Genomic DNA, 13,853 nt, shown 5'->3' on the forward strand with positions numbered 1-13,853 from the left:
AAAATGTGTTCTCATTAACCAAATCAGCATGTTACATTCCTCTGCTCCTTATGAAAAACTGGATGCGCACATCTTCACAATGTCAAGATATTACGAACTGTCTTATAACCTTGATTGCAATAGTTATCATTCCGGCATCACTAAATGAATTGGAATTTTGATTGGATTGTAAGCAAGCTAATACAGCCAATCAGAGCCCTGGACAGAAAGACTGTAAACTTCATCACTTAAGGCACTGATTGGTCTGTGTTTGCTAGTGTACTATCTGATTATAATCATTGTATTAAAAAACTTTCATACTGTGGCATTGCAGTCAAGGTATTGGTCGCAGTTCATGAAGATGAGATGTCCATAGCATAATGATTTTTAGTAAAGTTGAGATAGTTGTCTCCCCTTGAATATTCCAATACAAAGTTTTCTCTTTTGTCAGAGATGGTTAGATTTTCAAAAGGCAGTGCAGCAGCTAAAAAAGGATCATGAGCATAACCTACAAGCTACAATAATAGAATATTTATTACATTTTTAATACATCAATTATAGAGCAATATAAAAACAGCACTTGAATCATCTTGTTACTTGAGTTTCACGCTATGCCATCTTCAGACAACTGACCTATTTTCAGGTATTATGCTATGTAGATATGATTGAAAACCCCCCCTTTCCAGAAGAATGAATGCACATAAAGTAGACATTATTATTGATTGATGCAGATGTCATTACTGTTTAGTAAGGAATAAGGCCATTGTATTGTAACAAAAATTGTCAAGGTATTATTATATAGAGAAGCCAAGTTTATGAGCAAATGAGAGTGAGGTGGTCTACATGCATTTGACTTCTTGATACAACTAAATTTATGCTGTACATTAAAATCTTAAAGACTTATCAAATACGGTACATCACTTTAATTAATTGGTTTTTTTTTTAAATCGAAGTACTTAACATCAACTTGAAAGAAGAAAATATTAAAAATTCCTTTAAATACTGTAAAACAATTCTAACATATCAAATAAAATATCCAAAAAGAAGATATGAGAAAGTTTTCCTATAAGGCTTGTAAAGGGAGCTAACCAGAATACATGGTAACTTTCAGACAACACTAAATGAATATACAGTAACTTCCCACATCAAGACCGTGTTCATACTTAAAATCACTTTTAAGGCAAATTATTTGTGCTTACAGGTACCCTTCATTAATTTAGCAAATAAATTTCAAAATTTCTTGCAATACATTTGCAAATAAATTCAAAGTTTCAGCGACTTGCTATACATTTGCAAATAAATTTGAAGTTTCAGCGACTTGCAATACATTTGCAAATAAATTCAAAGTTTCAGCGACTTGCTATACATTTGCAAATGAATTTAAAGTTTCAGCGACTTGCTATACATTTGCAAATGAATTTAAAGTTTCAGCGACTTGCTATACATTTGCAAATGAATTTAAAGTTTCAGCGACTTGCTATACATTTGCAAATGAATTTAAAGTTTCAGCGACTTGCTATACATTTGCAAATGAATTCAAAGTTTCAGCGACTTGCTATACATTTGCAAATAGAATCAAAGTTTCAGCGGAAAACCAGCCGGTTAACCAGACTTGATTGTTGATTTATGACATTAATAGATTAAATAGGCATTATTCGCCCACTCTTTTCAACCGAATTATTTTTAACTTGCACAGTCTGCAAGTTTATCGACCTATCCGAATTTGTAATCGTGTCCGCCCACTGATATGGGTGAAAAGTACTTATCATTGCGTTCAGAAATACCATTCTAAAAAGAAGCTTGCTTTTGGAATGGATTTACATTATATTTGTTATTGCATGTTCCATTCACCATAATAAATAACATCCTGTATTAGTTATACAGTTTTGAACTCTGTAACTGTCATTTTATTACAATAAAACACAGAATTTTGATCGATTTTTAACAGAAGGACAAATAAATCTCACAGCTGTTTCACCTTCTGACGTCATAATTTCCACCTCGTGATGATATGGATAACGTGAGTTTAGGCGATACGTTATGTTCCCGCGTATAAAACACCTGCTAAACGGGTGTATATGGTCTATATTTCACTCTGATTTGGTTTTTAAACGTTATCTTATGCTGTTCTGTAACTCATTTCCATTGGACATTGTTCGACTGACCCGCTCGCCAATCTTGACCAAGTTTTAACTACCTGTACGTATAGCCCAAACTCAACTGTTTCGTCAACAAGAAATTCCCTTACAAACCACAACGTAGGCGTTTTATGAATGAGTTTCCTAATCAAGATTTTGAGTCAGTTGAAGAGGAATTACGCTACGTTACTATGGTCTCTAATTCACGTCTGTTGGTGAAAATACAGCTGACAACCTTTCCAAATTATTTGGAAATCGTCTGATATTATGGCGGGCTATATTTGTGGAAGAAATCCGGCGTCTTTTTCTGACAGCAGTTTTTCTTCATTTGATGAAGGAATTTCCTATCAAGCGAGCAAATGTCATATTTTAGATCTTCCAGATGAACTTTTAGTGAGAATATTTGGATATTTTCTCCCGGTTGAAGATCGGTTACCTTCGCTGGGTCTTGTTTGTCGGAAGTGGAAACGTGTTCTTTCGTATTCTGGATCATTGTGGCGCATACTCTATGTCAACCCAACACCAAACGCACATATTCACTATAGTTTAATCAGTACAATATTAAAACTATATGGACACCATGTTCATAAACTAATATGGAGAGATAATTCGCCTGTATATGAAAGTATATTTTCTCTCATTCAAAACTTGGTGAATTTAAAACATCTTAGACTGCCTATACTATGGAACAGTTGTATTGTGGAAAGTTTGAAAGGCTTAAAAGATCTCGAAGCCGTCCAATTAAATGGTGGATTTTCTCTGGTAGATTCTGACCTAGAAAAAATAGCTGAGTATTTCCCAAAACTTCGTGAGGTATCATTAAACGCCTGTTGGGGTATTACGTCATCGGGGGTAGTGACGTTATTTAGAATGCTCGAAAATCTTCAGAACGTTAATCTAAAAATAAACTCGGGGTTACCCCTAGAAGATCCGCGTAGTGAAGATTCTATGAGAGAAGGCGCTAGAATTGTACTAGCTCTACGATATACTATATTCGCTTCCATGATAGGGGTGTTATGTTTGCATTTTGTTCCAATAGAAATGGACGAGTTATGGGACGTGGTAAATAAAATGACGAACTTGAAGAAATTAAGCATCAGCAACTGTGAGGTGAGTATTGATTTTTTTTTAACCAAAACACAGGAAATGACAGGGATATTTAAAGGACTTTAAATTTCTTCTCTTTTGCATCTGTACTCTGCCTAAGTATTGAAGACATACTTATGAAAATATGATCATTTACGCAAATTATCCGCAGTGGACGTCATGCGTCTAAGCCTTGGTTCTCAACCTGGCGTGTGAGATTGGATGTCGAGGGTGTGGACAACTGTTGTAGTAGATATTGTTGTAATGCGGATATTATCTGGTTTCAAAGAAAACAGCAACAGCCTTGCCACTGAGCATCTTATTGCGGCCTCATAAATATGTATCCATTAATAAGTGTGATTATGATGATGATTATAAAATTTACAATATTTTGAATGTCCATTGTTTTGGGGGTGTGAGGGTTTCAAATGATTACTCCAGGGGTGCGAAGGCTGAAAAAGGTGACTTCGATAAAGCGTTTGATAGAGTGTAACATTTTGGCTGAAGATCTGCAGCACACCACTTGCACTACACAACATTTTACTCGGACAATACCATATTTGTCCTCATCAGAATTAGACTATGACTTTAGAAACCAATATTGATATTATGTAAACTACATAATATAGGCTAACGGTTCCCCCTGGCATACCAATGACATGATAACAGTAACAGCAAACCAGGGTACTTTAGCATCATGTGGTTGATCAACAACATAGAGGTCAATTTAGGTGTAAATATTCATTGTAATGGATAGTAAAATTATTGATTGATGACGTCACTGTAATAATCGACCTGGTATAATTATATATAACAGCAGGTGGTATGATGAAATAGCATGGTCTAAACTTAGTTATAATGCACGCATTGTTGCCCATCAGTCGAGTATATTAACATCTTTTTTAAAAAGAATTGCGTTTAAGGTAAAATAAACGATTTCGTGTACAGTATCGAGAATCCCACATATCTACATCTATTTGTCGGTAGTTGCTCGTAAAGCTCTATATAGGCTACACTTAACCTTAAGATCAAGCAAGACATATTAAAAACCATTTTAATCAAATATAATGTATCGAACAACAGTATGCTACATTTTGCAAGTTGTTTCAGACTTCTCAGATACCACCAGATGATACTGGACCCCAGGTTAAAACCAAGATTTAGAATGTTATATTATGCGAGATTTCGATTGGGAATCTCTCTATTGTGAGAAAGCTAAGATATGATCAAATATGGAAAGGTTATACTAAAACGTTAAGACATATGCCTCTTGCTGCATGTTTGTTTGTTGTTTATTTTCTATACCTAATCAATCCTTATCTAAAAGAATTGCTTATGTAACAAACAATAAAACTCGGTGACCCAATAAAAGAAATATGAAATAGAAGACTATAAAATATTTCATTGACGTAATATAAAATGAGTCACATGGATAAAAATCCCACCATCGATTCCAAATCAATAAATATTTGAAAGAGACATACATTTGAATGAGACACCTGTTACTCTTCCTGTCATAAATTTTTCTCTTATCAGAAGACTACATCATCATGTACATGTACTTAAAATCATTATCAATGTCAGACAGTCAAAGCAAAATTTGACAGATCATGAAGATTTATTTTAATTTTATTAAAAACAACATGCAGCTTTGGTTGCAAACAACTCATAGCATTATCGAAACAGTCTATTGAAAAATACATCCATACACTTAAAACAAACCGCCTTACTAGATTGCAGATTACCTCCCTTGACAATTCTGCGGCCCCTACATGACCCCCCACTTAATGATTTATAGAAATGCTTGTTTCTGAAACAGTGGTGGCACAGGGGAGGGGGGTGTGCTTGGTTTGCACCCCCGATTGTACCCCCACTTTAACAAATTGAACAATATCATTTTTTTTACGTTTTGGAACCAAATTATGCGCCAGAATGCACCAAATCAGTTTAATTTTTCGAAAATTTTCTTGGGATACCCCCTGTCAGACATGTCCATGAGAGGCTTCCGTCTATGACGCCTCAACAGAGTCGCCGCATTTTGAATTCAGGCTCGATAGTTTGTTCCAGTTCGCCACCTATTTGTACAGTTTCGGGAGGCTGACACCGCCACTGTTCTGAACATAGAGATTAGAGTGGTTGCAAAGTAACATGTTACTATTCAACAGTAGGCTGTTGTGTTAATTAAAAGTTGATCGAGGTTGAATTTACATTAGTCTGATTTTCAGACTTCCGTTCTTATCTGTACACTAGCTGTTAGAGAGATTGTAAAGAGGTTTCCTATCCGTTTTATGTATATAGTTTTAACTGACTCAAAATATATTATTTTTCAGAATCTTCATGGAATTCGACTGGTGTCTGATTCCCTACAGAAAGTGTGTTTATATAATCTATGGAATGTGCTGTTTGTTAGTATTGATGGTACGGACTTAAGAAACCTCACAATAGACGGTGGAATGGAGTCGATGGAGCATTTAGAAATCTACGCTCCCAAGTTACGGCGAGCTGTTGTCAACGGTAGTAATATCCTACGCACGGTCGGCATTAGAAGTAAGAAATTGTCCATGTTGGAAATGTCAAATTGTGAGGAATTGGAACTGACGAGTTTTAGAGATCTGTTGAAGATGAATTCCACGCTAATGAGTTTAAAATTAGGCTGTGTATCTCAGGACAGCCTGTTATTGGACGAGTTGATTATTCCAAATTTACAGGAACTTTGTCTTTTAGGCGATTTTTCTTGTGAAGCTCTCCATATACGCAGTCCGACTCTACGTCTATTTCATACTGAATCGGAGACGGATATCATTACGTTAAATCATGTCTACATTACGGCTAACCACCTTTGTAAGGTGGCTATGGTCGGAATGCCTGCGTTGAAGACAATGACAGTACAATGTGTTAGTGTGGACTCCATAGAGCTAAATCTGTGTAGTGACGATCAATTGTTGTTGGACTCGTGTATCATCCAGGCATTAGGATCCATCGGATTTCTACGGTTATTTGACTGTAAGCTAAATCTTCTGTCAGTCAGTACGCCATTAGCACGTACAGTCGTTCTTTATAGATGTCACGTGTCAGATTACGTCTTACAAATGGCGCTTAATGGTTGTCCTAATATTTCAAATTTAAATCTAGAAAAATGTAAAAATATTAAACAGATTTCAATAGAGGCACCGCCTTTGAAATTCCTGAATATGTTTGGATGTAGAGATATTCATAGACTGGACTTAGATTGTCCAGAACTTATTGCTCTGAATATTGGACAATGTCCGAATGTCCGGTTATTCATTAAAGGCATAGAACAAGAGTTATCTGATCTTGGTGGAATTGTGATGCCTTCAGAATCCGTAAGGTGGAGCCACGATTTCCCGCCACAGGTCTATATGTGCAGTTGATGGTAATGGGGTTTAGGTTTAAATGTTTTTTTGCTTGTTGAATTTTAGGAAATTTTTTAATTCGTTTATTTTCTTTAAGAAATAAAATTGGGAAACGCTTTGATTTCATTACTTTGTATGAGAGCAGTAGCTATTGATGTTCCTCATTGAAATGTTCTGGATTGCCTCCCTTCTGTTAATGCTTACATGTTATTTAAACTTCGTCGTCAACACTCTGTCCATGGCTGCAAGAATGATAAGATGCCTTCAATCTATGTTGTAGTCTGTAATAAAACTACAAAGTAGTGCCCTTTTATCAGATTTATGTCCATATAAATTTATTCAGACAAAAGCCTAACACTTTCAAAAAATCAAGTCTTAGTAGACCTACAGACTATAAAAATCAAGAGACAAAAAGTAATCGAGATAAACGTTGGTCTTTTATTTAAGAAAAAAAATAATTAATATTTATATAATTTATTTTAAGGTACGATAATATGGTTTATTACAATGATGACAGTATTTACAAAATGAACTTTAATTCAAATCGCCAAATCCATTACCGACCTGGTCCATAACCAACCCCTATATTGCATAAGTAGGGGATGGCGCGAGGGGGGGGGCAATAGCTGATAGAGACAAATTTCAACTTCCGTTGAGAATTTGATCGAATTTTGAAGAGGGGGGGGGGGCGAATATAGTTCCAGCACCGCCCCCGTGCTACCCAAGTTACCGACCTGTTACCAACTCCCCCTGTAGGGTCTATATATATGAGAATTATTTCATTGAGTTTTTAGACAATGGTGTGTTAGTTCCCTTAGAGTTATTACTTATAGTAAGCTTTACTGCTTTCACCCAAAGAAGACATCTTCAAAAACTCGTGTTTTTGACCTCGATACCATCACCAGTGTTTGTTGAGTTAAAATGTCTAATGCTTTTGATTCATGTTGACAACCGGCTGTTGTTGTTGTTGTTGCTGTTGTGCAGCTTGTTGTTGTTGTTGATAGGCCTGCTGTTGCTGATACTGGTACTGTTGATGTTGTGCAGCCATTTGCTGTTGATATTGTTCTACCATGGCCTTTTGTTGTTGCAGTTGTTCTGGTGTCATCTGTGCTTGAGCCTCTTGCATTCGTTGTTCATCACGTCTTCGCGCCATTTGGAATTCAGCATAACTGAGGTAACCATCTTGATCCCTGTCGTCTTCTTGTAAAACTTTATCAATTATCTCTGGAAGAAAAATTTGTTATGCCGATACTGAAAAACTTATAGCCAAGTAGTAAGCGAGTCACTTCAGCGACGTTAGTTACCAGGACAAGGAATAAAGTCATATTCTTTGCTAAGGAGGTATACAGTCAAATATGACACTTTTGTCGTATCCGATTCATTGCCATGAAAACAAAAGCTGACGATATGCTCCTTTTATAATCGCATCAGTGTTTCTAAAGAAGACATAACATAAAATAATGTACTCACGGACGTAATTGTCGAACATTTCCTTTTCTCTGGCTGCTTTCATTGCGGCGACCTCTTCTGGTGTTTTGCCTTGAATCTCCTGTGGCAAGAACTCGGGGGCTGGCATCATGTGGGAAAGCGCAGCTAAAATTTCTAACCCATCCAGTCTGTTGTCCTTACTTGTATCGTGTAAACTGAAAGATATGTGTGACGAATTAACGGTGCATTATTTGTCAGAGCATTGTAGTTATTTCCAACCCCCAAAAGATAGGACACCCAAACAAAAGTCTCAGTTTAATTGATATAGTATTTCCATGGCCAATTGCCAGTTTGTTCCATATTCTGAATGTGATATTTATCTAGCATATTGATAACATATAAGTGGGGTAACTCATCACCCTGGTTGTCTCAGTGTTGGCTACTGCCAAAATTATAGTTTGTTACTTACCGGAAGTAGTTGAATTCCATTTCTTCTTTAGACATTGGCTTATTTACATTGACTTCATTTTGCATGTGCTCCTTTATATGTCTGAAAAGTAACATCAGTTTGATTGGATGGTGGTGAATGAGCTTGAGTTGTATTTGGAAATTATTGAACGAGCTTTAATCCTTTACATGAATGAGCTTCTCGGTTCGTTATATTCCAGATTATGCATTTGAAAATAAATTCTGTGTTCCAATATTTCTTTTATGGATAAGGCAAAATCCTATTAGTCAATTGTTTATACTTACTGCTCATTGTGAACCATATTAGAATCGTGGAAACTGTTAGGTGCTCCAGGTTGTCCTGTGGGGGCAGGGTTGTGGTGGCCCTCATGTGCTGTGGCATATTGAATTAAACCAATAAATAACAGACTATATACAAACATCGTGGATAGTTCCTTTTTTCTGTAATGACAAAATAGAACAATTGTTTGATTGAAGTAATAAGTGATTACGAAATAAGTAAATTATGTGTTGTCATGTTTCTCTGTTTTGTGAGTTTTTGCATATTAGTAAAACAGAGATACTAGTCCATGTAACCGAACAGAACCGAACTGAACTTGGTAGTATGTTGGCTCCCAGAGAATAATATTAAAGATAAAGAAGAAATCCATCGACCACACTTTTAATTTACTCGTTCATTAGTAATGAAATTCTCGTAGGCCCACTAGCTGGAACTGGTAATAAAAAACATGGTAGGTGCGCGGTTAATAATAAGATGTTGTCGTATAGTTAATTATTTTAGTTTGTTTTATGTGATTGGCGAAGTAATGAGAACCTTTCCATATGTTTTAATTTTCAATGACAACATTTATGACAAATTAGAGGGTAATGTTTTCTCGTTTTATCACGTATATAAATAACACCACAGTTAAATGGAGGTACATGAATATAATAATGACTTTTTATTACAGTAAATATCTAAAAATTTCTCATGAAGAAAGTGTACCTTCAAATTCGAAAAAGGTATCTAAAATATTGTTCGTCCTTAGTTTTTAACATCATAACAGAAAGTTATGACATTTTGCTATGCATCCGAAAACTCATACATTTGTTAAGTCAAATCAAACTTTAACACGTGGCTTTTGTCTATTCTTCTTCTTGTCCAATGACTCGACTAAACTAACTGATATAATATTGATTAAAATCCCTCAATCAAAATTATTTGACAAAACGTAATATACAACATGTGACCTCGGGACAGAGATCTGTCATTTAAGATCTACAACACCAAACTTCATAGTGGTCCATTTTGTTATGGGATCGACACCACTTGGCACAAAAATATGGACTTTAAGATAAATGATTTACGTTAATGTAGCTTAATCCCCACCATCCATATCAATCTAAAAATGTTTGTTTCTTTCGTTAAAACCCTTTGATCCTCGTTCAGTTCGCTACTCAATTATGACAGGAAAATGCATAATTAAATACCAAATCATATAACTTACTTACTATTTCCTTTTTTTAATATAACACCTTTATCATGACTTTCCCGTTCCGAAAACAACCTTTCGATTTCAACAAGTTAAAATACAATGTGGTTAAATCAAACATAAGGGTAGGTATTATTGTCAAAAAATAACGGTGGGTTTGTTTGGCCAAACGGTGACTGTTATAACGATGTAATTATTAGCCCACGATGCGATTGTTATTCTATGGGAGACCTATAACAAAACACAAGACAATATTATGGAATATATTCCATAATATTGTCTTGTGTTTTGTTTTATGTGCTCCTCGCTTCTATATGTCGTTCGGATCTTACATGGAAGACCTATTCCGGAAAAAAAACTATTACCAAAGTTAGTAGCATGCTAATCAAATTGATAAATAGCAAAGCAAATTCACACGAACAACGTTTAATACAAGTATTGTCCCTAAAAAGCTGTGGTGGGCGAGGAGGGCTAGATGTATACAGGCTGTTCTGAAAGACTGTTCTGTTTCGAAGGTTTTTTGGCATATCAAACTCTCCCTAGTCAAACTACATCTGTAATAGACTGTTGACACAATATGGTTGTTTTCAATGAAACAAATAATTAAATTTACACTTTTAGTGACAACAGTTTGAGTCGTCTATTGTAAAGTATTATTTTAACACTGATAATGAAACTTTATTATTACCTTCCTTCATTTTTATTGTATAATTTGATGACATAAAAATGGTTCAAATTGAGTTTTGACACGGATATAGAGGGAACATATATATGGCACAGTAGTGTGGTGATATATTCCTTATACATGTACCTTAAATATTGCCATCTGAAGACTATAATACAGAAAAATGCAGTAGAAACTGTTGAGAAATTGGTTGGAAAAATACTCACAGTATGTATGTTTATTACAGTGACCCACCTAGCTAGTCAGTCATGTTCTGGTCATTGCAAAGTTTAAAAAGGATTAAAACAATAGTTCACCATAAAAGAATTACTGGTATATCTATAGCAAAAGCTCTTCTACATTTTCGTTCACTTTGTCAAGAAGTGGTTATCCAATAGGCGTAATTAACAAGGCTACATCTATTTCTTAGATGAACTTGAAGTTCGTGCAAATCACTGCGCTATGATTGAACATGAACAATCTGATAAGTATTTGAACCATCAAAGAAAGTATCAGTTTTGCTATAAAATAAATTGAAATCATTTTTATGCTTACCTTTGCCCACCTCCACTGCCCTGTGTGCTGTAATCCTGATTATTTTCACTGGGTCAGTTGCCTCATAAAAGCTCCCTTACTGGTCTATGTTCAGTATGGCTTGATCCAGGAGAGTGTAACACGTTGATGAACCTGCCAGCGAGTTATTCAAGGTAGATGTGGTGACAGCCAGGTATTTAAATTGATGGATTGTTTTCACTTTCTACCTGGTTTACTTTATTACCTTACCTCGGGCAAGTTTCTCTCAGAATCACTTTTGAATGGTTGGTGTGAAATGCCCCATGACGTTGCTGTGACAAGATCATGAGCTGCTACCTATGTTTCGCCAATATGTTGTTTTGAATTTAGGGTTACGTTCTGCTGTTCGGATCGTTAGTAGTTGGTTAATAATTCATAATTTGACATACAAATATCACATATGATTATAGAATGCTATCTTTCTTACATGTCTATATGTAAATGGTATTCAAATTTCCTACAAAAATCGAGTACAAATGTAAATATATATATTTGATTTTGTATTTTCTGTTCCTTTATGCATTCTATATCATCGTATAATCGTTGGCGATAGGACTATAACGAAAGAGACAGTGTAGTTTCTTCTACAATTCATTTGAAAATTAAATGCAAAACGGTTGTTAAACAGTTAAAAGCATTCGGTACATTTGGCATTTTACAGACACCTTACAACATTTATAAAAACCAGTTTAAAATGATGCGCGTGGAGTGAAGCTAGATTTCATCATTCTATTTGCTACTTCCCTATAAAAGGAGATAATAACATATCAATAATTTAGCATGTTTCTCGGGAAAAAACTTGCTTAGAGACACAATTCCTCCAAAAATATCAATTTATTGATAAGAAAAAACAATTGAAAACAGACCCCCTAAATTACTATATGAATGAATCGATAAATAAAATGATAATAGAAAAACTTCTTTAATCTATGATCTAAAGTGGAATAAACAAACAAATATATAAATATAAACAATATCTAGAAAGTTCAACATAAGTTGGTCAAAACAAAACCATATCGCTTTAAACAATCATACGTCAGGTGTACACGAATAATTGTATGAGCTATTGAGCTGACATTAGCTATTATATATCAAACATTCTTCATGCATCTGATAACTTTTTTTCTTCTTTGCATTGCCAGATGATAATGGAAAAAAAATCCCATCAATTTCTTTTTTACTCGGCCGAATATGCAAGTTTATTAATCAAGAACGTGATTGTTAAAGGGAGGAAATGACCCCGCAAAGAGTCCCTTTAACAGAGATAATCATCGACTTCCTCATAGTAATTAATAAAAAAATAATTAGAAAAGATTGTATCGGTTTTTATTTTAATCCATGATGATAATCTCCTCGTAAACCTGACAACCATCTATTTAATACAAGTGATGACAGGTAGTTCGAGTGTAAAATATATATCCCTGGTTGAACAAGTACATTTCTATTTACACAATGTATTAGATATGATTTCTTTGATTTTCTTTAAACTTTATATATATATATTTATTTAATGATCATTTATTTTTATTCAACGTTCATTTATTTAATTTTTTATTTAATGATCATTTTTTTTCATGGTCATTTTTTTTTAAATTTAATGATCATTTATTTTATATCATTATTCAATGATCATTTTTATACGCCCACACGTAAGATGGGCGTATATTGTAAAAACCCCGTCCGTCCGTCCGTCCGTCTGTCAACATTTGCTTGTAAACGCTCTAAAAACTATATTTTTTGATGGAATCGCTAAATGCGTTAGTGGTGTCTGAATCTCGTCAGGGTTTCTCCTGAAATCATAGAATCGAGAGAGTAATCTGAATAACACAAAGGAAAGTTATTTTCTACAAATGGGAAGACAATGCAAACGTCTTTTTTGCCGACAAATATATAGCCACTGAGTTGACCAATCTTTTCATAGGTGAAAGTTCAAATACCTGGTATTTATAACGAGCTTATTACAGATTCAAATATTTGATAATCACTCTACTCAAGACATGACACGATTATCTCCCTTCATTACATACTTACCTCCCCTGATTTAACATTTTAATTACCACGTGACTCAATCAACCAGCAATTTTCTGCCGTTGCGACCTCAAATTGACAGAAGATTTCTTCTGATTACCTCGTATTCAAAACTTTAAATTGATTCCGAGTGAACAATCCTTCAATCTGAACTATACTATAGTTTCAATTTCTACCCTAAATTTATTTAAACACATTTTCTCCTTTTCTAGCCTGTAAATTATTCCATTCAGCCGGCGGCGGTAATCTTCCTAATCGACCTATTATTCAGCATTAGCGGAGTAATCTGTAAAAATTATTGGCCTATCACTACACTCTAATTGTTTTAGTTTAAAATGAACCTTATTTCACCTGATTTAACGATTCTTTAGATTTAACAAGTCTGTGACATTTTCACTTTGGAATTTTTACTTTCCCTGTAATTTCTCATTTAAGAAGTGGCAGGTATATTTTACTTGATGGGACACAAAACCATTTAAGTATAAGCAAGAATTTCAAGTAAGGTATGATTTCAAGTTTTGCCTATATATATTAAGAACTTGTAAACACGCGTTTTATTGCAAGTTTAAAACTAAAACAAGATATCTAATATTATATTTAAGTGATACCTTTATTCCATATATTTAGATTACATCGATTGGTC

The 13,853-nt window shown here is 34.6% G+C and overlaps 2 protein-coding genes across 2 annotated transcripts; one reads left to right on the forward strand and one right to left on the reverse strand.

Annotated features, from left to right (window-relative positions):
• Positions 1-2,311: 2,311 nt before the first annotated feature.
• LOTGIDRAFT_234942 (hypothetical protein) lies at positions 2,312-6,696 on the forward strand. Its single transcript, XM_009063345.1, has 2 exons — positions 2,312-3,227; positions 5,534-6,696. Exons 1-2 carry the CDS (start codon positions 2,385-2,387, stop codon positions 6,593-6,595), a joined length of 1,905 nt encoding a protein of 634 aa, XP_009061593.1. The 5' UTR covers positions 2,312-2,384; the 3' UTR covers positions 6,596-6,696.
• Positions 6,654-13,230, reverse strand: LOTGIDRAFT_234943 (hypothetical protein; the record flags this gene model as incomplete). Its single annotated transcript, XM_009063346.1, has 5 exons — positions 6,654-7,801; positions 8,048-8,220; positions 8,475-8,555; positions 8,759-8,914; positions 13,214-13,230. 5 exons carry the CDS (start codon positions 13,228-13,230, stop codon positions 7,503-7,505), a joined length of 726 nt encoding a protein of 241 aa, XP_009061594.1. The 3' UTR covers positions 6,654-7,502.
• Between the last annotated feature and the right edge of the window lie 623 nt (positions 13,231-13,853).

The sequence above is a fragment of the Lottia gigantea genome (assembly GCF_000327385.1).
Source record: "Lottia gigantea unplaced genomic scaffold LOTGIsca_57, whole genome shotgun sequence".
Lineage (NCBI taxonomy): Eukaryota > Metazoa > Mollusca > Gastropoda > Lottiidae > Lottia > Lottia gigantea.